At 25.7% G+C, this 27,777-nt stretch overlaps 1 protein-coding gene across 1 annotated transcript in view; it reads right to left on the bottom strand.

The window, feature by feature from the left end:
- The window catches only part of LOC135930211 (reticulocyte-binding protein 2-like), a 102,098-nt gene that overhangs the window by 54,227 nt on the left and 20,094 nt on the right, over positions 1-27,777 (bottom strand). The window contains exons 9-17 of the mRNA XM_065466992.1: positions 17,866-17,935; positions 12,624-12,727; positions 4,897-5,124; positions 4,798-4,854; positions 4,669-4,756; positions 4,403-4,500; positions 2,910-3,104; positions 2,837-2,870; positions 2,638-2,795 (exon numbers count right to left, since the gene is read on the bottom strand). Coding sequence (XP_065323064.1) covers positions 2,638-2,795; positions 2,837-2,870; positions 2,910-3,104; positions 4,403-4,500; positions 4,669-4,756; positions 4,798-4,854; positions 4,897-5,124; positions 12,624-12,727; positions 17,866-17,935 — 1,032 coding nt within the window. The remainder of the gene's footprint in view (positions 1-2,637; positions 2,796-2,836; positions 2,871-2,909; positions 3,105-4,402; positions 4,501-4,668; positions 4,757-4,797; positions 4,855-4,896; positions 5,125-12,623; positions 12,728-17,865; positions 17,936-27,777) is intronic.

The following is a 27,777-nucleotide window of genomic DNA, read 5'->3' as shown; positions in this document are numbered from 1 at the left end:
GCTGTTGAAAGCTAAAGATGATAATTTCATTTTCTGCTATAGGTGGTCCTTCTACATTTTGTAAATTGGTAATTATTTCCGACTCTTTATTTTTTTTTCTCTCCCTGACTTTATTTTTTTCGCTACATTCCGTTTTTGCAGGTATTCGTATCGTTCTATTTTTACTATCTACCGAATAGGAATATCTACCAGTTCTGGATTTTATAATTTCTACTCTCCACCATGAATCAATTTTATTATGCAACCATACAGTTGTGAAATCTCGAATTCCCTAACTTGAATGTGTTTATCATGATCTGCCATTTGTCGCATATTAGATCGTTCCATCTCATCTTTAACATTTGGATGTACCAATCTAATCCAATCTAATCCAATTTTTTGATTACTTTATTTAGCAATCTTTCTTTCCTTGTTTCTTTCTGGAGTTCAACTTGACCAAATATATATCCAGCAAATTTATAACTCTAATATTTAATGCATATTGGTCGTTATTCGACTCCATGCTTGCTACTGAAAGTCTAGATAATGTATCAGCCATTTATTTTCTTCCTGGACGATATTCAATTTCAAAATCATATGCGGACATTTTCCATACCCAGTGCATTAATAGACTAGTGGATATTTTTGGTAGTTCCCCTTTATCACCAAATAATTTTTCCAAAGGTTTGTGATCGTTTGGCAATATAAATTTTCTTCCAAAAATAAAAGTATGAAATTTTCCATGCCAAACAAGAGTATTCGTGGCTCTTTTACTATTGGCGCATAATTTTTCTCTGACTTAAATAATGTTAACGAAATAAATGTGATAGATCTGCTAAAATTCTTTTTGACTACGTGAAGTATCACAGCTTCAAAACCAGTGTTGGAGATGTCACATTCCAATATGATTGGCAAGTCTGGCGAATAAGTAATTAAAGATTTATCTGTTGATAAAATCTGCTTTATTTTATTATATACATCTTGATCCGTCTGACCGATCCCATGAACATTGGTTAATTTATGCACGGAGCTGCTATACCATGTATGTGGTAAAAAAAATCTCTCGTGATAATTCACAAGTCCTAAAAAAGATCATTTAGTATATATTCTTAGGAGATGGTATTCTTTGAATATCATCTATTTTTTCCTTCGCTGGGTGCATGCTATTTTTATCTATTGCGAATCCCAGAAAAGTAACGGATTCTTTTAAAGAATATTTTTTCGCTAGCCCATTTTGCCTTCAACCCCGTCTTAATTTTATTAATACTTTCGTCACATTGTTCAAATGTTATACATCATCTTTTCCACTCCTGTCATTTTGCAGTCCTGTAAGATTATCCATGTATAGTTGGAAAATAGTCCGCTAGAGAGGCCGAAAGGAACACATAGATAACGAATATACCCAATATGGGTTGATATAGTTAGGTATTCCTTTGAGCTCTTTTTTAATGTTAGCTGCAAATAAGCCTCTAAATCTATTATAGTAAGTTTCACACCCCCTTGTAATTTGGCCAATATTAGATGATCCACAGTTAATATTATATGGTAATCATATAAGATATATGGGTTTAATGTGAAAATCAGCACAAATCCTGATTTCTCCATTTGTTTGGCACACCTTTATCACTGGAGTAGCCCACGTCATGCGCATTTTTTTGGGTCAACCTTCTTCAATATTCCCGATTTCATTTATCTATTGAGTTATATTTCGATTGGCTTTCCTAATGGAAAAGGTACTCTACTTGCTGGGCATGATTTCGACCTTGCTGCATTGCTGTTATTTCAAAATCATTAACTATTCCTGGCTTATCATAAAAATCACTGACAAATTCTATAGTCATGGCAGCAATTTTTTTATCATTGTTATAATATCTTTACTTGTTATACTACATATTGTAATGACGTGGAATAAACTTGTGCCAATTTTTAAGCTGCCCTAAAAACGAAGCAATTGTTTCGCATTCCCTTCTTTTCTATTCGAATGAACTTAATTTTAGAACTAAATAAAGTTTCACTGGGTCTAAAAACTGACTTACCTATTTCGACTATTTCATCATAATTTAGTTCCTTCAAAATTATTGGATATATAAATGACCTTATCTCTGCCAACTTACTAATTCCCATGTGCTTCAATTTTTCTTTTCTTGATTACCAATGTTCGTTTAACTTAAAATATTAATTTCACCACTCTTATTAATTAGAATGTTTGATTCATCACTTTTACCATTTACAGTGGTTGGTTTTTCTTCTATTCATAATAAAAGTCCTTCGTAGCCATTGAAGTAGTCTAAAACACAGTCACTTTATTTATTGTATTATATAGAATCACATTATAAATGTCAAACATATATACGATAATCAAGATAATATAATCCAAATAAGCTGTAATATAAAATTTGTGAAATATAACAAATCATATAGCATTTATCACAGTAATTGATGACCAAGATTAAATATGTTATAAATATATTGTTCGTTGCGTAAAACATCATATTATGTTAGAAGGGGCGAGACAGTCAATGCAAATATAAAATACCAAATAATGATCTAATAGTCACACGACAATACTAAGAAATGAATGTACTGGTGGAATTAAACAAATGGGTGAAGACTTAACTCCTAATTTTGTAGAAATATTGATATTTAAAAAATATAAACCTTTATTAATAATTGCACATCATTAACAACACTTTCATGATTTTTTAAATCATTGTTCTCTTCCATTCTTCTGTTATTTTGAATTAGCTTAGTTATTAAGGTTTTATAACTTTTGGAACATTTGCGACTAACCATATCTATTAGAGGGATATCTTCCACTTTAATAAATAAATTTTCATATATATAAAATTTTAAAAACATTTGTGATAGCAATTCTTTAGATCTTCCATTTCCTTATTAAATAAATAATTCAATATTTTATAATTTAAAACCTGAAATGTGCGCGAACAAATAATACAATTTAGCAAATCAAAATTAATTCCAATTTCATCATTGAAAGAATTTCTAATATAATGAGAGTCTTGCATTCCAGGAGATAGAATCAATGAGGTAATCAATTCTTCAACATTTCCAGATATTTCCGCTTTTATGTCTCTATTTAAATCCTTATACAAATTAAAATGGAACTATTGGATATGAAAAATAAATATACTTGTTACTAAGTTGCATTAATATAAATTATTGGGAAAAATTTTGGGCCTAATCATAAGTTATAATTAGGTTTTCTAAAGTCAAAATCTGTTATTTTTTAAAATATCTGTAATCATGATACTATTTTTTAGACTCTAACAAGAGTAAGTTAAACATTGTCTTAATAATATTAACATATTCAAAAATTGAATTTGAAAAAACAAAATGGTGTCAGGACTAATATATTCAAAAAACATAGATAAATGTATTCCATCATGTTAGAGTAAGGTGGACCTGGGATATTTGGCAATTGGATTACCTTTAATCATATTTACAATAAATTTAATTTGAGTGTGTAGTCCAAACAATAAAAAAAAGTTACAATTAAAGCTATATCCTGAATATTTTATTTAACTATATCATTATGAATGAAAGTCATTAATTTGACTGGTTAACAGGCCATTATTGAAACATACTTTTTTTTTATCTGAACTGAAACCTGAATACCCAAGATATTTTTGGTTAAGGTCTTGGCTTATTAATAATACAATACATGTGTTGCTTGTAAATATTAAATATCTAAAATTACACAAATATTTCACATATATTATAATATATATTAAATTGAATACTATTTATTTTATATCTTAAATAAATAAAATTTTACATTTTTATTAATGCACAACTTAACCCAAGATTTAGAATACCCTATCTATTTATTAAAATTACATGAACTTTTTTATAATGATAGATGAAATATTTAATTGATAAATATTTGTGAATATAACTTAAAGTGTAAGAATTCTATCTTAAATAAATATTATAAATTTTAGGGCGTTTATTCTTCGCTAGGCAGAAAATATATAACGCGATTTTGGTTCAACAGGTTATTAAAATCGAATGTATGAGGCAGTACCTAGTATTACTAAACATATTTGGTAAAATTTTTAAACAAATAAAGATAGTTAAGAAATTAGAGGGGTAACCTCAAAGACCACTTATCCCAAGTCTCTCCTATCTATACTGTAGATTTTAGAATTTCTTAATGAATCTTTGAACTGCTTTTAATTTGTATTATTTTTCATATAAATATTTTATAGAAATTAAAAAACAAAAATTCATGCTAAAAATTGTATTGAACAGGGGCTAAGATATTGTTCTTAAATTTAAAAATCGCCCTCAGTAAATGATTTAAAATTGCAAGATTTTGAATCTCAATATATTCCATAGCCTAATATAACATATTACATATACTTATGATAGTATCATATCGTGGTTAATTAGTTCAGATTACTTTTAAGTAGATTCTCCTATATTCTCTTCTTATTTTGATCCTTTGCAAGTTTGACCTTTTACAAATTATGTTCACCAAGATTTTTCCTTTATTTTTGACTATATATTATATGTTATGCAATAATAACGATTTTATTAAAAATAATGTAATTAAAATTATTAAAAAAATATTATTGAGGTTTATAATGATAAATAAATCTAAATATTCATTTAAATTAAAATATATTTTATAAATGATTAAATTAAGATAATTCGCGGAAAACATACTTTTACTATCTAAGGTATGTTCTATTATTCGTGCATCTAATTCAGGTTTAAAATTTTTAGCTGGATATATTGTCCCATATTGACTAACCTAATAATATATCATTATTTTTTAGTTATTATATGTCATACAGTATGAATAAGCACAGATTGATTTTTTTCGTCAATTAATAAATGTTCGATATCCAACTGAAATTAAATAAATATAGAATCGTATATTTATGATTTAACTTCTTCAAAATTTAAAGATTTCTTATCCATGGTATCATTTTTATCATTATCAAAATAATTGTCATAATCTATAACAAAATCTTTAACATTCTCGTTTTTATACTGTCCTTTATTAATAAAGAATGCGAGAATTTTTGATATGTTTTCACTGGTATATTCCTTAATGTCTTGTTTAAGATCTTTTTTATAAATCTTTTTATATTCTTGTAAAATTATTTTCATATTATCCTAGATTATTGTATATAAATACAATATTATTGATAAAATATATCTATAAGGCTATATAAATATATTATCAAAAATAATATTTAAACATATCCATAAGCCGATTCGAAAGCGAATCGATTCGATTCTTTAAAGATTTAACATATATGAATTTATATTTTTTCAAATACAAATATCCAATTTGATGTCGTTAATATGTTTCTGGCATGTATTTGTAATATATTATTATGTTTTTTAAATTTTTATTTTGTTTATTTTTATAAAATAATTGAAGTTGTGAAAGAATTTTTAGGTTATTACACGTTCTTTATTATAAATCGAAGGAGGTAAAAATATATTTTGGATAGTTGATAAATGCTGTATTCGATTTTATTAATTTCAAAATCAATCAAAACTTTCAAAATTTTTCTAATAAAAATTTTAATTAATTTTCTGTAATTAAAATAAAATTTGAGGTACATTTTTTATTTGGAAAAATTATGCTTTTAAGGATCTGTTTAATGGTTAAACTAATAGGATAAAATGAAAATGAATTGTAGAATAATATAAATGAAGTAGAAAATAAAAAGAAAACTAAAATTAGTGTGGTTAATTGTTTGGTTGTGTAAAAGCCAGACCCGGAGTTTGTGTCTAAAAATTGACTAAACCAGCTCTGAGCACGAACCTCGAGCACAGACTCGGGGTGGGTCCAGATGAAAAATACATTTGTATTTTATCGATCTAGTAACAATTTAAATTTTTCTTTTTCAAATCAGAAATTATTACTTTTTAAAAAATTTTAAATCAAAATATAAATAATTTCTTTTTTTGAGTTTTAAAATAATTTCCGATATTAAAAAAGGATTCGAAACAACAGACCGGTTGATGGGCCATGGAAAATTTCTTAAAACGTGTTTTAGCATGCCCAGGCTTAATAAATTAGTATCACTATGCCCCATCCTAGTTCAAAATCAGGTGCGAACGTTCTAGTCGGATTTGTTTATTTTCATCACTATTTTTTAATATTAATTTTTTAAATAATTTTAGAAAATCTTGGACAAGTATATTTAATAGCATTAGAACCTAAATTCAACAAAATTGAGCTAGATTGGGATATTTAGAATACTTTAAGATATTCGTTTTTATTTGGGGGGGGGGGGGTGGGGAATAGTAAAAAAGCATCCTTTTCCTTGCCTATTCTGAAGTCAAAATATATAAAATCAATTTACACTTTTTATATAGTTTGTGTAATTGGATAATGGCTATAAAGGCTTGATTCTATCTTCAGTGCCGAATAAAATCCTTTAACATTAAGGCGTTTTAATTTTTATTAAATTCTTCTAAATTTGACTATCTCACGAAAGACTCCTAAGCAAGAGTGATGGTTTTCGGCTAAAACTTTGTCTAGCCGATGTTTTAACGGCTAAAAATATATTTTGTTTGAAGAAATTTAAAATAATGTCTTAAAATTTAAAAAGAATTAACTTGAATTTTAGTTAAAGTTAAATTATAGGAAGTTTTTAAAAAATAATAATGTTTCTCTTAACATTTTCTTTCAACTTCAAGTTTTTAAAAGTAAATGTGTTATTTTAATTAATTTAACAAACATTTTATCTAAATGGGTTTTATTTTTAATTTAATCAACATGTTTATTAAATCATCATAACACTTAAAAATAATAATTAATAATTCAAAAATATAAAAACTATGCATGTTGATTGTTAAGGATAATTATGTTATGGCAAATTTTTTAAAAATGATATGTTCAAGAAAGGTCCGTGAAGTTGGCCCCCCACTTTTGGATTTTTAATAATTTATCAGTTGGACTGATTTGTACCGATTTGTACTGTTTTCAGTTCGATTGTACCATCACCGTTTTTGAGATATTTAAAGAACAAAATGGGGGGCCAACTTCACGACAGCCCCCCAACTTTTGAATTTAAAAATAAAAAGTGCATAGGTCGATAGAGGATGATTTTACAGTTTTCAGTTCGATTTGTACCATCACCGTTTACCAGCTATTGACCGTTAAAAATATGGCACCAAAGATAAAAAACACTCAAAATTTATTTTTTTTTAAATTTTTTTAACGTACAACGATAGAGAATTTTTTTCTCTTCCTAATGATGGCACAAATTAAGCTTTATCTTCATTCTTTATTTCGGAAATCATATTTTAAACCTTATATTATAGCGTGAAGTTAGCCCCCCCCCCTCCCGATATTCAAAATTTGACGTTATTCAAATTTTTAAAACAAGATTGATTTGTACCTGATTTGTACCGTTTTAAACTCGATTTGTACCATCACCGTTTTCCAGCTATTGACAGTTAAAAATATGGCGCCAAAGATAAAAAACACTCAAAATTAATTTTTTTAAAATTTTATATTTCAAATTTTAAATATCAAGGGAGGGGGGCTATGATATAAGGTTTAAAATATGATTTCCTAAATAAATAATAAAGATAAAGCTAATTTGAGGAATCATTAGGAAGAGAAAAAATTCTCTATCGTTGTACGTTAAAAAATTTAAAAAAATTAATTTTGAGTGTTTTTTATCTTTGGCCCCATATTTTTAACGGTCGATAGCTGGTAAACTGTGATGGTACAAATCGAACTGAAAACGGTACAAATCATCCTATATCGACCATTGCACTTTTTATTTTTATATTCAGAAGTTGGGGGGCTGTCGTGAATTTGGCCCCCCATTTTGTTCTTTGAATATCTCAAAAACGGTGAGTACAAATTGAACTGAAAACGGTTCAAATCGCGTACAAATTAGTTCAACTGTTAAACCATTGAAAATCAAAAAGTATGGGGCCAACTTCACGGACCTGTTCAAGAAATAATTAATTTATTTATAACTAAAAAAAATTTTTAAAGTTGTATTGTAATCCTATAAAACCCACAAAAGTTTTGAAGAGAGTTGTTAATTATATAGTATATAAACTAATATTGTGAATTTCTGGAAGAGAAAAAATGGCTTGGTCAAGTTGATTCCAATCAAAAGCACTCCAATTTAAGCAAATATTTAAATGGTAAGAAAATGAGATTAATTATAATAAAATAATAAACAAAGCTATCATTTATAATTAGAATGCTATGATTTAATTTAAGATTAGTAAATGAAATATATTTTCTTAGTTTTCGTTTATCTGAACCCCGGCAGGCCTGAGCACATAATTGGGTCTAAATTTTACAATCAAGCAAATTAACAACACTAACTAAAATTAATGAAGTAGGTAAAAGATACTGGCGAAAAATAAATGGAAATTGAAAATTATATACTAGAAAAAAAAGATAGTCGGGAAATGTTGTATAATACACCCAAAACCTTAGGTATAACTTGAATAATAATAGAAATCAAGAGAAAATGGTTGAAGGAATATGTATATAGGGGAAAATAAAATGGGTTGGATCAAAATGGGGCATACTGGATCATGTTACCTGTGGTGAATATTGCACATCAGCAAGGGTTGTAATAATAGGATAATTTAGATGAGAACAACACAGAGTGCGTGTCAAAGACGTGGTAATAGAGAACACAGTTTGGAGGAATGCTATGTTCCGGCATATAAATTAGTAGATGATTAATCCAAGTATCTTTTTGTGAAAATGTAGAAAATTGGAGCATACTCAAGATAAATGTTTTAGAAACGAAGCGTTAAATACCAAAGGGTTTTCAGACACATAAAATGAAAGGGAAATACCTAAGGAGATTACATATGAAAGGAATACCTAAGGGGTACCGTGCTTCAAATGTGATAATATTGGGCCTTATTGCTGGTGGATGACTGTATGAAAATAATATTTGATTATTACATCAGAGAACCCATCCACAAAACAAATAATATATTAAATAATAAAGAATTAGAGCATAAATATAAACAATTATACATATAAAAATGAATGTGTATTTGGGATAAAAAAATAGAATACTGATTTTAGTTTTAGAAAATAATAACGAATTATGTCCCAGGGTAAAAGCAATAGTAAGAAATACGGAAATTTTAATGTTATTGGATACCGGCGCTAGGGGTTATGAGGAATTTTATAAATTGTGGCCAAATTATATAATAAAAGATAAAATGACCTTGAATGGGTCTTAAATTGTGGTAATAGAAGGGGTAAATTAACCAATGTTGATAAAAGAGGTGGTGTTTGTCCTAGTTTGTTTAATTTTACAATATTTTATTGGATCTGTCAATCAATAATAATGTTTATGTTGATTGGTCGGAGAAAAAAATAAGTTAATAAAAGAAAAATAATAATATATTTGTCTGAATAAAAATTATCAGTCTTATAATTTTAGAAAAATTTTATATATTGGAAATAAAAGAATTGAAAAATCGTTTTATTATTATTATTTTAAGAAAAAGATTTGTGAGAATTTAAAGTTTTTATTTTTAAGAATTGGAGTAAGAAAAGTGAGGTTTAAGAAAGGGCGCTTTTTTGGATTTACGAAAATGTTAACAGAGTTATGAGGTAAAATTGAAATTAAAAATAGGATCAGAAAAATGTTTTCAAATATTTTTAAGAAAAAAATTAAATATAATAAGATTGAAATAAAGAAAACTGATAAATAGTTACAATAAATAAAAGAAATTATTGAAAATAAGGTTCAGGGTAATATTAAAATTGAAATTATGGTAGATAATATTTCGGAAATTCTCGGTTGAAGAATTTGGCAAAAATTCTTGATTTGGAAAATGATGGTAGCTTTGAGATTAGTAGTAGGGGGCACCGAGAATGATGTTATCCCGGGGCAAGTAATTTCTCTTCTCAAATAATTTAGCAATAAATAAACTTTGAGATTTGAATTTTAAGCCAAATTTATATATTAATAAGGTATTTAGTAGGCCTGAAAATGTTTCGCACTTAGCTACTTTTTATAAAAAAAATTTGAAAACGATTTTGTTTTATTTTTTGCTTATAATGTTATTATATAATAAATATATAAAAATCAACATTTATAAATATTAAAATATAGTTAGTTTTGATTATAAAAAAATTTATTATAGATATTAAGAACATTTTCTTCGCTGGTATCTTCCATTTCATTAATATCATTGTCTGAATCACTTTCAACGATTTGAATATCCATAGGCGATGACATTTTTAATTATTAACACGTGATTTACTTTACAATACAAATGAAAATATAAATTACAAATTGAAAATATATTTCAATTTCAAAATTAAATAATAAATCATAAAAATTATAATTAATTATGATATTATATTTAAATTTTCATGTTTATACTATTTTTAATTTTTCTTCATTACTATAATTTTGTAATCTAAACCCTTTCAGATTTCATTATCATTTTTTCTCAATATCATGAATAAGATTTTTTTGAATGCATTGATGATGTCTGTCTTATTTAATTCCAAACACAATTTCACCTGATATTATATCATTAATTAAGCTGTATTAAAAAATTGAACGTATATATGTAATACCTATCATTAAGTTTGAACTTATGAATTTTATTTTTTAAAGAATCAGGAACAACATTGATTTACATAGGATAGCGAACCTAGTTATAGTGCAGTTTTATTTATGTTTTTAGTTTAAATAGTTCATTTAAGTTATTTTAACTAATTTATATCAGTACAATTCGGTTTAAAATTTATATTACAATTTTTATGACTCGAATGTAAATAGTCATATTAAACAATGTTAATAAAAATTAATTTCCCCTATCCATTTTTTCCCAAGACCAATGCAAGTTCCGCGCTCTCAATAAAAAGAGTGAATACTAATCATACTTGCGGAAATCAAATTTTTTAGCTAGGATTTTTTTAAATATTGTAAATAATAATCCCCCATATTTTATTTTTTATCAATTTATAGCTCAGCCTGGAATTTTTAAAATTTGGCATTTTTGAATAATTTAGGCTATATTATGCAAATTGTTTTAAAATGATTTTACAAAAATAAAAGGGAAATGAATAAAATGCTCTAAAGATCAATTTTCCAATTGATGTATATTTTAGAAAAAATTAAAAATCCCGGCCTTGATATTTTTATTTTTATTATTCCAAGCTAAACCCAGATTTTTGATCTTTTTAAATTTTTATCGATCTGAATTTTTAAATTCACATTATTTATCGGCCCGTTCGGGGTGCCGCATCTGTAGATCTCTGATGAAAATTTAAAAATTTTATCTGTTTATTTTTTTTAAATTCTAGTCATGTAATTTAAGCATTATTCGATCGAATTATTCATTTATATATTATTTATATATTTAATTTTATATTTAGCTCATTACAATTGCGAGAAATATATTTGGTCGAGCCGAAGTATTTGTAATTTTTTATTTTTAGTCCATACCGTTTTATAAAAATTTAAATAATAATTTACTTATCGTTTGATAATGTAGTTGAAAAAAAAATTAGTTATAAAAGTAGACTAATACTAAAGAATTCTTTATCAACAGTTATTATAAGATAAATGTTAAAAAAGGAAAAAGAATGGTTAAACATAACAGTAAAATAGAATATTGAATAAAGATGACAAGGAAAATAAGTAAATAATTTTTTTTTTCAAAAAAAGAAAACCAAAAATGAGAAGGAAAAAACTACTAAGTTTTAAGATGACAAAAATAGTTGAAAATGAACTTAGAATTTAAAAGTACGCAAAAGGGTAGAAAAAAAGAAAAACCTAAAAGTAAAAAAACAAAAAAATATAAAAAATAACAACCTTTCTTTTTTGAATAGGAATTTTCCCTTTTTTAATAAAATCTTTTTTCTTTTTTGTGAGACTTTTCTTGTGGGACTTTTCTTTTTTAATTGATACTTTTTCTTTTTTGATCAAACACTATTATTTTCAAATCCTATTTTTTTTTCTTTTTTGATTAACCCTGACCGAGATTTTTCTTATTTTAATAAAAACTTTCCTTTTTTTCAATGGGTAAGTTATATATAATCAAAATAAACCAGCCAATTTAAAGTAATTTATTAGTTCAGGCAAAATATATTTTAAAAGAAGGTCAAGAAAAAGGAACTATTAAAATAAATAATAATATATAATTGCTCTAAAATCCAATATTTTGGCGGTAAATGTGAATATCCTATAAAAAAACCTTGATTTTTTAGTTATCCCTATTTGTAGCTTACAATATGAATAAATGAAATCAGCATAATATGACTCTTCATTTAAGTGTTTATTAATTTAAAAATAGCGTTAAATAAATATCATTTCTGATTTCAATAATATATATTTTATAAGAATTTAAAAATTTTTTTTATTAATTTTTAAATTGTATTTCTTATTGATTTTAATAAAAATTATAACATTTTTTTAAACTAAATGTAGATAATAATATAACTAATTTTTCATAAATGATTATAATTGGCTCAAAGTCATTTACACTTACTTAATAATGTGAACACCTAAGAAATTTTAGCCATATGAATATTGATTTTTATAAAAAAATTATTAAAAATAATATTTTATGCTTTTCCTATTTGTATGCAAGATATTATATACAAATGTATGAAAAAGATATAATAATTTTACTTCAACTCTTTCGTGCATAAAATATCGAAAATTTTTATCACTGCTTATGATACCTTTTTGCAAATGGCGAACATAGTAGGCGTGTTCATTTAATATGAGTTCCACTAAAAAATATAAAATATAAGAGTTTTACAAAAAATATCTTTTTGGGAAAATTATAATTAAAATTAACATTATATAAAATAATAAATAAATAAACGCATTTAGAGAACGAATTAATTAAGAGCGATAGGAGACCGAAACGGTATGTCTTTGATCTAGATTTGAAACAAAATTATTTTAAATTAAACATGGCGCTCTTTAAGAACACTTGCCTAAAAGAATTTTTAAAAAACTATAAAAGGGTTTCATGAATTATGAAAATTGCAAAGTATTTCAAATAGATTATATTCTATTCTAAATAGTAGCAAAAAGTTAAGTTTATAAATATTTATTTGGAATGTATTAAATTATTTATTTCATAACAATTTTTGCAATATTTTTCAAAAAATAGGATTTGGCTTAAGTTATGAGAATCACGAATATTATTTTATTAACTTAGAAAACCAAGAGATAATATTGACCAGGAATTTTCCGAGATTTATGTGATTGTTGAGGTAAAAGTTAATATTATGATTTTCAAATTCACAAACCTCCACTTTCACCGACAAACAAATAGTTCCAATATTAACGTAGACTCTACTTAATACTTTAAAATAACCGTTTTTATTCCTATTTTGGATTTAGTTATGACTTAAATCAATGAATGTTTGTGATTTATCAAATGGCTCAATTTAATTCACAAATACTTTATCTTATAACTCCCTCTGATCTGAGGATATAAAAAATTTTGATATTGAAAAATTAAACATTTAACACTAAATTCGAAGGATATATGTAGAAGGTATATTAATTTCAGAATTTAAAGATTTATAGAAGCATTGCATACTTTAAAATATATTTTAAATTTTCCAAATATATTAAATACTTTATATTTTGGCAATGATATCCAGACAAGAGCGAATATTGTCCCCTTATGATCTTGACTTTGATCTCCAGTAGGTAAAGTCGGTCCTTTATCAAGTTCCTTACCGATGTTTCACGAGAGATATCCCTCATGCGCGATACACTATCCCGCCTCCCAGCCCACCAAGCTTTCTTCCTATTAAAGAATTACCTTCTAATTCCGAGAATTTTATATACACTTAGATCGTCGCAAATCTTTTAATTTGCTTCTCATGAGGTCTAGATTAAACGCCTCAGAGAAGATGTACTTAATCTTAATTTGGAGACCTATCTTGGTTACAGGCTACCTTAGCAACCAAATCCAGTGGCATTGGCATAAGGTCGCCCTCCCTACTTTCCGTTAATGCGTGCATATACTCTCGCCTATCTTGCGAGCCCATTATACACACACTCATAAAACATCCTGACCCCTTCAATTGATCTTTAAAAATCTCTCTCCTAGTCGATCCTTCCTCATCGGCACTACAGATGGACTAAGCTTCTAGTTGGCAACTCCGTTGCATACCTTAAATTGATGAGCCAACTCGAAGACTATTCTATACTCATCTCCATTTCCACAGACAGTGGGTATGAATATTGATTAAATATTATTTATATATTTTTTAGGTATAAATAAAACAAAGTTACGTGATCATACATAATTATTAATAGCCTCTCCTTTTTGACTGTCTAAAGGAAGATATGAAGACCGCTAAAACAGTCTAATGTTTTAAAATAAGAAGAACTAGGAAACGGCCGAAGGCCATTTGCTGATTTTATTTGATATCTTTATAAAGATTAACTAAATATTTTAAATTGAACAAGATCGCAAATTTACATATGTAGAATATTCATTTCGCTAAAGCGTTGATTTCGCCAATCCAGAATTGAAAGGTGGTTTTGGGGATATTTTGGGAATAATGAGAAATGCAAAAATATTCAGCCTCCATCAACTTTAGGTTTGATGGTTATAAGATTTTTATTGATTCCTCAGATGAATGCTGCTTAAGAGAGAATTTGGTCATTTTGAAAGAACTTATTCCATAAGTCATAATAGACAACAACAAACGCGTTATAAAAAGTTGATTTCTAAAATTCAATTTATATTTACAACATAAAATTATTAATACTACATATAGTGATCCAATTTCAAATATTGAAAATGTAGAAATAAAAATATGTCATAAACAGATAATGATATCATTATAAAAGAAGAGCATGCGTTGAATTCCTCATTTTCCGATGAATTAATTTCATATATACATATATATTTCGATCATTATAATTACAAGAATTAAATAAAAGCAAATCCATTAAAAATTAATATATTGCAATTTAAAACTTCTATTTGTTTTTTATTCTATTTAGTATTGTAGTCAAGCATGACTCATTTTAGGCTTAAAATTGCTAAAGTTTTTTAACTTTTAGCCAATTTAAGATATTTCTACAAAGTTAATGTTTAAAATACCCATTAATACCCCAAGAATCTTGGGAAATTCCAGAATATGAAACATTTACACCAATGAACAAATTTTACACTCTTTAAGTGTAGTCACAACTCAAATATTTTAACCTGATTTATGTAATAAATATTGGCCTCCTCTAAACTTGCTGCCATTTTTAAGAAAAAATGATATATATATATGACTAAACTAGGTATAACAAGAAGGAACCTTCTTTATAACTCTGTGAAATTAATATAGTCTTTTCAAAGAGAATGGCCATAAATTTGAGGAATCTTGTGATAGATCCAAATTACAGAGATTATTAGATATTGATAAGGCGTTCATTGATGAAAATTGTATGGCCCTATATGATTTTATAGGTTATGGAACCTGTTCCTACGGTTCTTTCGATTTAGAGAGAGGAGAAAAAAATGCATTTCTCACTACCAAGATAACTTTTATAATATTTAAAAAAATGGCTCTAAATAATTTGATTTTGTATGCCACTTATTAATGCAATTCTGCAAGACAAATATAAAAGGTATACAGTTGAATTATACTTCACAATTCATATCTTATATTTTATTTCAATTGAATGTATATTATCACCCATACACCCCCTATTTAAATCAGATTGGCCCTCATAAAACTAGATGTCAGCGAAGGAAGGAAGCTTGAATTTATTTCCTGTCTGAGAAAAGATTTTGACAAAGAAAAGGCAGACTTGATTCCTTTAAAAAACAAGACATGTACAGAATATTAGTTAATAAAGATTTTAAAAAATTGGATGAGAATCTAATGAAGATTCTTTGATGAGCTAAACTTTTAAAATAATGCTTATTATTTAATTTTTAATAAATTTCTCCAATTAAAAATTTTATTTATCCAATATAATACGACCTACCCTCTTTATTATTTGCAGCGGTAGCTGAGCACTAAGCGCTCTTGTTTATCTGATCAAAAATTTAAAAATCATTGTTGTTAAAAATAAATAAAAATGATTAAAAAAATATCTTAGAGTAATCCTTTACTTTTCCAAATAGCCACTAACGTGCGTTCCTTTTTTCATAAGATAACGAGAATGGTAACACCCTCCTTTTTTAGACATAACTAATAACGGTAATGCGTTTCTTTTTTGAAGTAACGTTTACAGCACTATGAATATAATATCAAGCTCAATCTCTTTAGCAGCATCTAATAAAAATTAGGTGAATCGGTAGGATTATATTCATCAAAGTTCTCTTATAACTACTGGGAGGTGTGAGTATGAGCTCTGCATTGTATTATCAATAGAGCACCTTCAAAAGTATGAATAAGGTTTCATTGAGTATTGTATTGGTATAGTTTATCCTTAATAATATTCTTATACTATTAAAAATTGTTATAATATATGATAAAAATTCTTAATATTTTGCTAATTATTCTTTTATTCTTCAAACCTTTATAAGAAGGAATGAAAGAGATACTGAATTTTTAGAAAGAAAAAATTATCAATATTAAAATTATTAAAAATATATAAAATATTAATATTTTATTATATGTTAAATCTGCGAAGATTACATAGATCTTAGAACCTTTCGGTCTCTTCAGATCTGATGGAAAATGTCCATATGGCATTATCTAAATCCCTCTAAAAAAGGTCGATTTTAACCACACTTTATCTTTCTTCAAAAATCGGTTCTTACATTCTTAAATTTACAGATGAACTTCATGTAGATTATTCTCTCAGACAAAAACTCTTAATTGCCATGTGGAAGCAGATCAGCTTCATTGGAATCCTTCTTTCCAATGATTTTTATATATTTATTTATTTTTAAGGTTTTTTTTCTTACTTTTTTTTAAATTTTTTTTATTTATAAGCATATTTCCTACCTCATTGGAGCCTTCTGGTCTCTTTTCCGATGGTAGGCGTCCTGATGGAGTTACACGAATTCCATGTTCACAAGGAAAGTTTCTAATATGGGATTTATCTTGTGACAGAGCTCAAAATTTTAAGATCACTAAATACAGCGCTGATTCTTCTAATTACATATTCGTACCAATCATCTGCTCCACTTTAACAACATATGGTGATTTGGCTAAAATGTTTTTTAAAGACGTTGGCTGCTTAATCAGGAAAAATTCTGGAGAACCTCGGAAAGGCTTTTACTTAAGGCAGAGGATCGCATTAACTATTCTTAAGACTAATTATGTTTGTTTTATCAATTTGATCTCTCCCGATGATTAGAGTAAGAGGATTTTGAAAATTTGAGCTGGTTTCGCTTTTATTTATTTTGTATTTTACATTGTTATAATATTTATGCTCAATATTGTCTTTTTGTTATTATGATCAATTTTTTTTTTCTAATAGTATAGATAAATTTAATATTAAATGCTTTATAATAGTAAATGATATATACAAACAGGTAGTTTTTTAAACGCCTAGATTTAGCGAAATTCAATGGTATTTAGAGTAGGGCTACTAAAATTATATTTGAAATTATTTTAGCTAGAAAAAATAATATATGAAAAATACTTTTAAAAATGGCTAACCAATTATTTTAACCAAAATACATTATGAAGCCTGAAGATTTTGCTGATAGATGAAATGTTTGGACATCTATTGACGAAATCTGGAGGCTTTGATATAACCTTTAAAATCTTAATTTATAATTGGCTAAATCGAGCCTTTAACAAAGCATTGTTGCAGATGTGCAAAATTGATTGTTAATAGGTTAATTTTTGCTTGATTGTGGGATTTAAATGAATCTAATCTATCTTTTCAATTTTTATATAAACATTATATTTTTATTTAATTATAAATAATTTATAACCTAGATTTTTCAGATGATCATTTAAATATCTATCCTCCCTCACTTTTTGAAAGAGAGACATTCCATGCATCTAAATATATAATAAATATATTAAAATTATGTTACAATATAGAAGGTAGTCCTGTAAATAATAAATCTTTATATTTTGAAGAATTTATTCTAAAAAAATATATGCAAATAGTCGGAATTTTTATAATTATCAATTTCTAATGAAATTCAATATAATATATATACATAGCTAATATAAAAAATAACTAGCTAATCCTTGTTTTGTGAATTTCTTTAAAGTTGAGCAATATAATTTCATTTTTTGAAATTTATCACTATATCTTAATATATAATTTAAACATTTTTTAAATTTTGTTTCCATTCATATATTAAGTTTTTTAGAAAAGTATTTTATGTTTTTTTCGCCTGATATCTGATATAGATCTAGTAATGCATTTTATCCTTTAGAATATAATATTTATTATTTTTATGTTATTTAAAAGTTTTGCTATTTTCTTGAAAATTAAATTTAAAAATTATTTATATATTCATTTATAGATTTTTCTAAATTATTTTTAGATTCAATAATAAAGTTTACTTGCATTACTCGAACTACGATGCTGTGGTAATATAATAAATCGAGGTCTTTTATGACATGAGACTAGAAGAATAAGCACTAAAAATAGTCAAAAACCAACTTCGATCAGCAATACATAATGATAGTTTAGATTAATGAGGTTAAATATCCATCGCAATTGAATCATAGACAAATATAAATGTTGTACAGAAATTATTTCAATATTTTTACAAAATTCAATGAGGTAAGAATTGACATTTAACGTTACATTTATCTAGTCTATAACAATATTTTATTTTTAGGATATCAATTATTCATAACTTGAAAGTTTATTATTGTTTTACTAAATATCACTTTATATAATTAAATATTATTTTTTGACGAGCGTATTAAAAACCTAATTAATTTTATGAATTCTTTTAGACAAAAAATGCACTTGCATTTTACCGAATTTTAAAATTTTATTTTTTGTTCTCTCCTAAGCCTTCGGTGCCATTGATAAATTTTTTAATTTTGCTTAATTTGCTAATCCGACTTCGATATGGATTAGAAGTTTATAATAAATTAAATCGGCTTTGGCAAAATTATGTACCATGCCTAATCTAAAAACTTACTAAACTTAATAAACCAAATTTGCTCGGCTAATTATCAGCCTAAAATAGGTAAACCAGTGCCGGTTTTAGACACAAGGAGTGGGCTGCTTCTAAGGATACCTTAAAAACAAAAATAAACTTGATAATTTAATAAGAGGAAGGTAAAGTGATGAGGGCGATGTTCGGGCTATAGAATATTTCGTGAAATTCACTTTAATTAGTGATAAGCTGGTACCCAAAATAATTTATAACTTTTCAGTTGGGTTACTTCAATATATAAAAATTCATAATTTTTATGGTTGGGTGGTTCTTAAAATTTTTTATAAAGGTTCTGTTCAACTAATTGCATATAGGTTATAAAGGTTCATTTCGGTTATAAAAAAATTTAAAAATAATTTTTATTGAAATTATGAATATTATTTATTAAAATTTTTGCCAACAATTAAGTTTTTATTATTTATTTATAAAATAGATAAAATTATTTTATCTTTATTATAAGTGTCTAAGAATAATATTTCAAAAAAATAAGAGAATTATAACTCTGTGCAAGAATTTATTAATATATTTTTATCCATTTTAACCCTGATCGTAGAATTTAAATAGATTTGGAAAAATTTAATTTTTCTATAGTTAGGGATTCATGTTTAGCTTCACGGTCACCTTTGAGTATGATTTGGCACTTATCAATATTACTGGCTGATTCATACAGAATATTATAAGTAAAAAAAAGGAACGGACTGAGTTAACTCTGGGAAGAACCATTTAGATTTATTCTAAATAGTAAGATAAATTTTTTATATATTATCAATAAGAGGTCAATAAAAAATATGAGTTCAGAGCAACCAATATTGTAAAATTATGAAATTGTAAACTAAATTAACCATCAATTCGACTGAATATTGTTAGTTTAAAGATTTACAATCCCTCACATCTAGAAATAATATAAAAAACGGATTTAAACAACTTTGCAAATACTTGCATTTCATGGCAACACAAAATATTTTTTTCATAAATGATAATACATTATTAATGCTTTAAAATATACTCAAATGCCATAATTTTATAAATAATATATAAAATGAAGACCTTATAAATTTGGTTATTTTGAAATCTGTATGGGAATATAAACCTTCTATTAAACTATTCACATGGGTAGGTGGTGTTATTATAATTAAATTAATTAAATAAATGCACTAAATCAAAAAACTACAAATTGATTATTTTATTTTATATACTAAAATAGAATAGGGATATGGCTCTATTACTAAAAAAGGAGTTATAAGATTGTTATTAATTTAAATCATAGTTAAAAAATTAATAAGATATTAAAAAAATATTTTGATTAGATACCTAAAAACGACAGGATATAATAAAATATATGTAATACACAACTAGGAAAGAAATTAAACGAAAAAAACGTAAAATTAATTATTTTATTTTGGTTGAAACCGGTTTAACCTCATTTGTCAAGGTTCTATTTACCTTCAAAAAATTATATCAGTTGTTAGTTTATGGTTCAAATAATTATAAAGGTTTCACAGTTTATTCCGGTTCACTCCAGGTCCCTGGTGGAAAGCACTTATACAATAACGATGCCTAATCTAAAAAGTTAGGCCTCTTTGCAACAAGTGCGAAATACTGGTATATCTCTTATGCGATGTGTAATTCATCGCTAAACTATATCAAAATTATATGATTTAACATTGTATTTTGTAAATTATGCATCGCTTGAACAATATCACGATATTTTGCAGTTATTATAAACGAGACTTTATGTAAAAATATAAAAGGTTCTATATTAAAAATATGCAGGATATTATTATCTAAAAATTTGAACAATCAAATTCTAATTATTTGAATAATAATAATAATTCTTATATCCTCATATGGTTTTCAGACGCCTTTGACATATGGATCTTATCAGATTTTATCCCAAGAGGGCATCCAAGGACCTCTTCTTTTTTGTTTTGGAATCCATCATCTCATCTACCAAATTAAACAAAATTTTAACCTAGATCTTAATCTATGGTATTTAGACGATGGGACCATATGTGGCCCTTCAGCTGTACTAAGCGCCTTAAAACACCTGGAAATCAATTCCCAAGCTATCGGCCTGGTACTCAACATAAATAAAACAGAATTATGTTTCTTAAACAATAAGCCACAAAAGTTGGAAGGCTACAAAATCATTGCTCCTGACAGCTTAACCTTATTTGGGTCCCCATTAGCTAATGCGACCAAGTCGAAAGATTTTCTCAACAAGATTTTTAAAAGCTTTTACAGTATGGAGCATATTTTAGTCTCCTACCAGCTCATCAATCTTTATTTATAATTCGCAAATGCCTGTACATACCTAAATTTATGCATATTTTCCGATCATCATCTTTTTTCAAAAACAATGAATTCATATCTAAAATTCAGGATAAATTTAAAATATTTCTGGAAAAAATTTTAAACATAAATTTAAACTCATTCAATTGGTCACTTGCTAAGCTACCTTCTAAACTAGGCGGTTTAGATTTTTTTCCGCTCAATCTTTTATCCTTATTATCATTCGTATTATCTAGATTATCTAACAATTCTATGATTTCTGGCTTCATATGCCCTACCGATCGTTTATTAGACGACGCTATTGACAAATGGAAGGCAAACACACCCATTAACACCGTATTACCATCAATCATCACACACAAAAATTTTTTCACACCTTTAATCTCTAAATACCAGACAGATATATCAGTCAATCCACCTTTAGATTGCATTCAACTCCTCCAATTATCTGACAGACTTGGTGGTCATGAATGGTTAGAATCACTCCCTAGTCGCAACCTTGGTAATCTCTTATCAGATGAACAACTGAGAGTAACCATTGGTCTACGTCTAGGTTGCGATATAGTACAGCCTCATGCCCAAATGCAAATCACCCGTTGATTCAAAGGGTAGACATGGCTTAAATTGCATTTTTAGTCAAGGGCGACATCAACGCCACTCAGCTGTAAACCATATAATAAATAGAAGCTTAACAGCTGCACACATTCCTAACAATCTCGAACCATCAAATTTATCTCAAGAAGATGGTTTAAGACCTGATGGTATGACAACCATACCTTAGGCCCTCGGCAAATCACTCATATGGGACTACACGTGTGTTTCATCATTCCCTTCAAACATAAATTTCAATTTAATAACACAGGCTGAAATTAAAAAGATAAACAAATGCAAAAATTTTAAAAACTTTTTATTCACTCCAGTAGTGACTTCTACTAACGGGCATTTTTCGCCTTCAACATTTTTGTTTTTAAAAAATCTTGCTAATAAAATACGACTTTTCACAAATGTACCAAGAGAATTCCTTTTTATTCGACAAAAAATTCAAAGAAATTTTTAGACACAATTATGGTTCCTTTTTGGGGACTCAATTATAGAATTTTATTTTTAATTATATAATTATAAATTTATAAATTATAATATTTTTAATTAGGTTTTATTGTATGTAATTTAACAATATATTGATACTAATAAAGTGAATAGATTAATAAAAAAAAAAATTTTAAATTTTATTTTTATTTAATATCTTTCGGCGAGATTTTATTTTTAGTTTGTATAAACGTTTTATTTTATCGTTGCAATTTATATTTTTTGTTGTTTCTTAACTTAAATGAATTTATATAATCGTTTTATATTTTCCAGAGACCTGCAGAGGTACCATTTACACGTCCCGGCTCGGATTAAAAAAATTTTGGCCCGGCGCGAATTTTTTTTTCAAAAATTTTTTACGGCCCGGCCCGGTCCTTTTAGGCCCGCCTTGGCCTAGATATTTAAAAAAAAAATTTTTTTTAGGCCCGGCCTGGATTTTTTAAAAATTTTTTTAGCCAGCTCGGAATTTTTTACAATTATATTCGACCTGGTATATGCAAAAAATTTACCTATTTGGTATTTTATCATATTTTTCGGCGAGTATTATCGTTTAATAAGCAAGCATATTAGAATGTTGTTAAACGGCTTCTTTTGAGCCAATTTTTAAAAATAGCTAAGTTAATATTTTCGCCGGAAAAATATTGACTAAGCCTCGAAATTTCGATACTATATGTTTAGTACTTTGCTTCTTCTATGAGCAAAATTTTCAGGCTTGCATAATATTTTTCTGGATAAAAAACTGAGTTAACCGTTTTTAAAAATCGGCTCAAAACGAGCCGTTTATTAACATTATATATAACATATTTTATTTTTTTTATTCTAAATAGATATTTAGTATATTACAAATTGATACTATAAAAAATTTGTTTAAATAATATTTTGAGATATACTATATTAATTGTATTTATCAGAGTTGTTAAAAGATACTTTTTAAATGGATCTAGATACAGATACAGATACATAGTCTCAAAAGTTATCTAGATACAGATACAGATACAGCGTCTAAAAAGTTATCAACAGATACATTTTTTATGCTCTTATAGGTTTGCATAAACCTAAATTAATATTATATTGTGAAAATTCATGAAATGAACTAAAAATTTATTGACGCGATATAACATTTATCAGAATATAACTAAAATTATAATTTTAATATAATATATGAAAATATATGATTAAATAATTATTAGATTTCAGTAATAAAATATTTTCAAAATTTTGATCATTTAGGCATCCTCGTTTATCTGTGAAGACATTTTTAGCAACACTAAATAGTCTTTCCACAGGGGCGCTTGAAGGAATTGTAGTGTTATATTTAATAAATAACAATTTTATATCAGTTCTTTAAAAATGCTAAAATCTCTACATTTATTTTTGAAAAAGTTATTTAAAATTTGTTGATTATCAAAATTTAAATCATTATTAGAAATTATATCTGCTGTAGGGTACTGAAAAAAATCTGAAATTAAATTATTTGTTTTTTTTGGCAGGTTATTTGCTTGCAGTCAGTTGATGACTTTGATAATTCACCAGCTAATCTTTGTATCAATTGTTTTCTTTTATAATGGCTGCATGCCATCTATAATAAAAGCAATAATTAAATCATCTAAAGTGCCTTGAGTTAAAGTCAAAGGTCTTTTAGCAAAAATATTATTGGAGGATGAGCCTTGCCAATATTTTCTTTAGTATTTTATTTTTGTTAACAAGGTTGGATATTTTCTCTTAAAATTTTAATTAGAATTTTAAATATATAATATCTATACCCTTATGTGCTTCACGATATTGCACGTTGAAGTCATACTGACGGATATTTTTGTATTTTTAGGTAGACACGGCAAACCTTTTACCATCAGAGAATTAATTGTTTTCTTTGTTTTGAGATATTATTTTAAAATATGCTCAATTTGGCCATGGTAAAGCAATAGAACTTGTTGCTTCCTCTTCTTCATCGAAATAGATCTAAACAAATATATAAACTTAAAAATTTAGTTATAAAATAAAATTTACCATTTCCATATTGTAATATTAAAATTTGTATGGTTTATTGATAAACTCGGACATAATATTTAAATTAATGAATATTTATATATATTTTTTATATATAAGTTTTAATATTTTATGTATATATAATTCTTTATTATAGTATTAATAAATATTAATATATAATATATATATATTATTTATTTATTTCATAAGCTCATATGAAATAAAATAAATTTTACAGTCAAATATTTTTATTTATAATAAAAAAAGGGGTATATAAAATGTATCTTAAAAAGTATCTAAAAACAGATACAGATACCTCTAAAAAAATATCTAGATACAGATACAGATACATTTCTAAAAAATCTATCTTGGTACAGATACAGATACTACATTTTTATATCTAGATACAGTATCTAGATACTTGTATCTAGATACTTGTATCTAGATACTTTAACAACTCTGGTATTTATAAAAAAAATAAAACTGATATTTTAATTAATAAAAAATATAACATATATTATATAATAATGTATTTAATCCTTTGCATATTTATTCCATGGCAGGAAAACTAAAATTTTATGTAATAGATACTATGAGTGTTAGCAAGTGTTAACTTTCACAAACATTATATTAATCATAACTATATATAATCATTATAACCATATCTAATCGACGAATATAATAATTCATGTTGTATAAATTTTTAAAAAAAATACAGCCCGGCCACAATTAATATTTTTTGTTAAGAACATTTTTATTTTCATTTTTGTGGATAATTAAGGATAATATTTTTTTAAATAAAAAAGATATGCTTATATGAATATATTTTGTAGAACTTTGATTTACAGATAAAAATAAAGAAAATACAACATGGACCTTATTGACCTCAAAAGAAAACTAAATGTAAATTCAGCATTAAATTTTGTACAAATTCAGCACATATAAAAGTGAAAATATATACCTAGCAATAAAGGATGATCAAATATTTTTATTATATTAAATAAATTGATTTATTAAAGCTATGTGAAAGAAATAAAATTGATAATTCGAAAGTTATTTTACTTAAGGAAATGTTAACAAAACTTGCGTTACGATATCTGCAAGTAATATTTTATCAATTTTTTAAATTTATTTAATTCACTTTTTATTTCTTATCTATTAGATTTTTAGAACTTTCGCCGGCCACTGACCTACATTATGAGTTTTTCCACTGATTTTGTCTAATATAGGCCTTATCATGGATAAAGAACAAAAAGGTAGTACAAATTAATTCACCACACATATCTAAAATATATTGGAGGAATCGATAAAATATTTATTATGATTGTATATATTTACGTTTTTACTTATTGAGAGATTAATAAATTGTTAACCATTTAATTTCTTGCATTTAATTAATATTTAGAAAACATAATTTTATATATCGATATAGATTAGACTGTAATTTAATATGGATTCCAAATATATATTATTTTAAAAAATATTTCAAAAATCTAATATTATATGAACTAGAAATTTTATTGGAATTCTAGATATAAGGATTTACCTATTTGCTTATTACTTAAAGCCTCCCCTCAATTTTTTTGTATCAAATTTTTTTTATTAGGCATTTTTTAACCATTTCTTTAAACATTTTTTCTTACCCTTTTTATATTTTATATTTTTTATATATTGATGGTGATGGGAAACAAAATAATTTTTAAAAATAAATTTTATTTATCCCGAATTATCACCTATGGAAATTAGGAATATTTTTATTAATAATATAAAATGTTTAATCTTAACTAGTCCTAACTCAAAACAAGTTACAAAATTGTTATCCAAATTAATTCATTTGTCCAAACATATTAATTTGATAAGTAATTTTAATACGATAAAATATATTTATATAGAAATTATACAAGTAGACGATTTCAAAATTCATATAATTTTACAGATAACATTTTTATCCCCATTATTTTTTTTTTTTTCTAAAAAAAATTTCGAACCTCATATTGTTTGAATTACTATTATGGAGATTCGAGATATATTTTTAAATATATTTATTCTAAACTATTATATTTATACCTAGTACCGCTCAAATTAATTATGAATTTTTATCCAATTTAATTCACTTGTTCAAATATGCCAAACTAATTCGGCAAATAATTTTCGTTTTAAATTACAAGAATTTTAATTGTTTTTTCGCATTCTGATAAAAAATAAAAATATTATATTGCAAAATTTTTTGAATTTTAATCATAAATATGAGTAACGCATAAAAAATAAATATAGTGCAAGTGCCGTGTAATCAATAACTAATTATAAATTATTAAGAATAAAAATAGTATATTTATCTTCCTAGCCTTTTTATTTGCAAAAGAAGTTAAGGAGAATCACATGATGCCATTTTCGATTAATAGTAAATTGTCAATTTTTTTTAATCGCTAGCCCTAAAAAATTATAAAATAATTAGAATATTTTAAAAACTATCCCCTCGCTTGCAGTATAAGAATTTTATCAGTCAACTGATAAATAAAATACACTCCTTATAATATTGAAATTAGCTGTGAATTAGTATTATCCAATATTTTATAAATGTTCAAGGTTCGAATTTTAACTATATTTTAAAAAATATTAAAACTAACAAGGATTTTATTTGAATTATTAATAATTTTTTTTGTTTCTAAGACAAAATTAATAAAGGCGATAAATATAAAAATAGAATATAGAGAACAAAAGGATAAAGAATTTTTAAAAAAAATTCTAAAAAAGAAAATAGTAAAGATAAACAAAAAGGATAAAATTATTAAACAATAAAGGGCATATTTTTTCTTAATTATAGTTAAAATTACATTTTTCTGATCATATATTTGTATAATATAAACATGCAGTTATTTAATCAAACGTAAAATTACATATCAGTTTGGTATGTTTTGACAAACGAGTTAAATTGGATTAAAAATTCGTGATTAATTTGGTTGAGCTATGACTAGGTATAAGCATAATAGTTTAGAATAAATATTTTTTTTTCTAAAAAGAAATATTCCGAATCCCCATTGGGACTAAATTGTACGATTTTATTATAATGTGACTTATGTTTTTTTTATTTGTTGAAGATCATTTAAAATTTTATAACTAAATTAATAATAATTATGATAGAGCTAGGCTTAAAATGTGCTAGTTATACACTCCTTTAAATATAATAGTTGGAAGTTTTTTTGAGTCTTTAGGAATGAATTTCCCTAAGGAAAAATACTTTCAGATTAGAGATAAATATGAGAGATAAAAGGAGACTTCCCTAAATTTAATTTTAATTAAATTACCAATATGAGGAATTTAATTGAAAACGTAAAATAAATATTGCCATGT

The sequence above is a fragment of the Gordionus sp. m RMFG-2023 genome, chromosome 5 (assembly GCF_954871325.1).
Source record: "Gordionus sp. m RMFG-2023 chromosome 5, tfGorSpeb1-WG-v2, whole genome shotgun sequence".
Classification (NCBI taxonomy): Eukaryota; Metazoa; Nematomorpha; class Gordioida; order Chordodea; family Parachordodidae; genus Gordionus; species Gordionus sp. m RMFG-2023.
The sequence above is the reverse complement of the archived record's forward strand: the minus strand, read 5'-3'. Positions and strand labels throughout refer to the sequence as shown.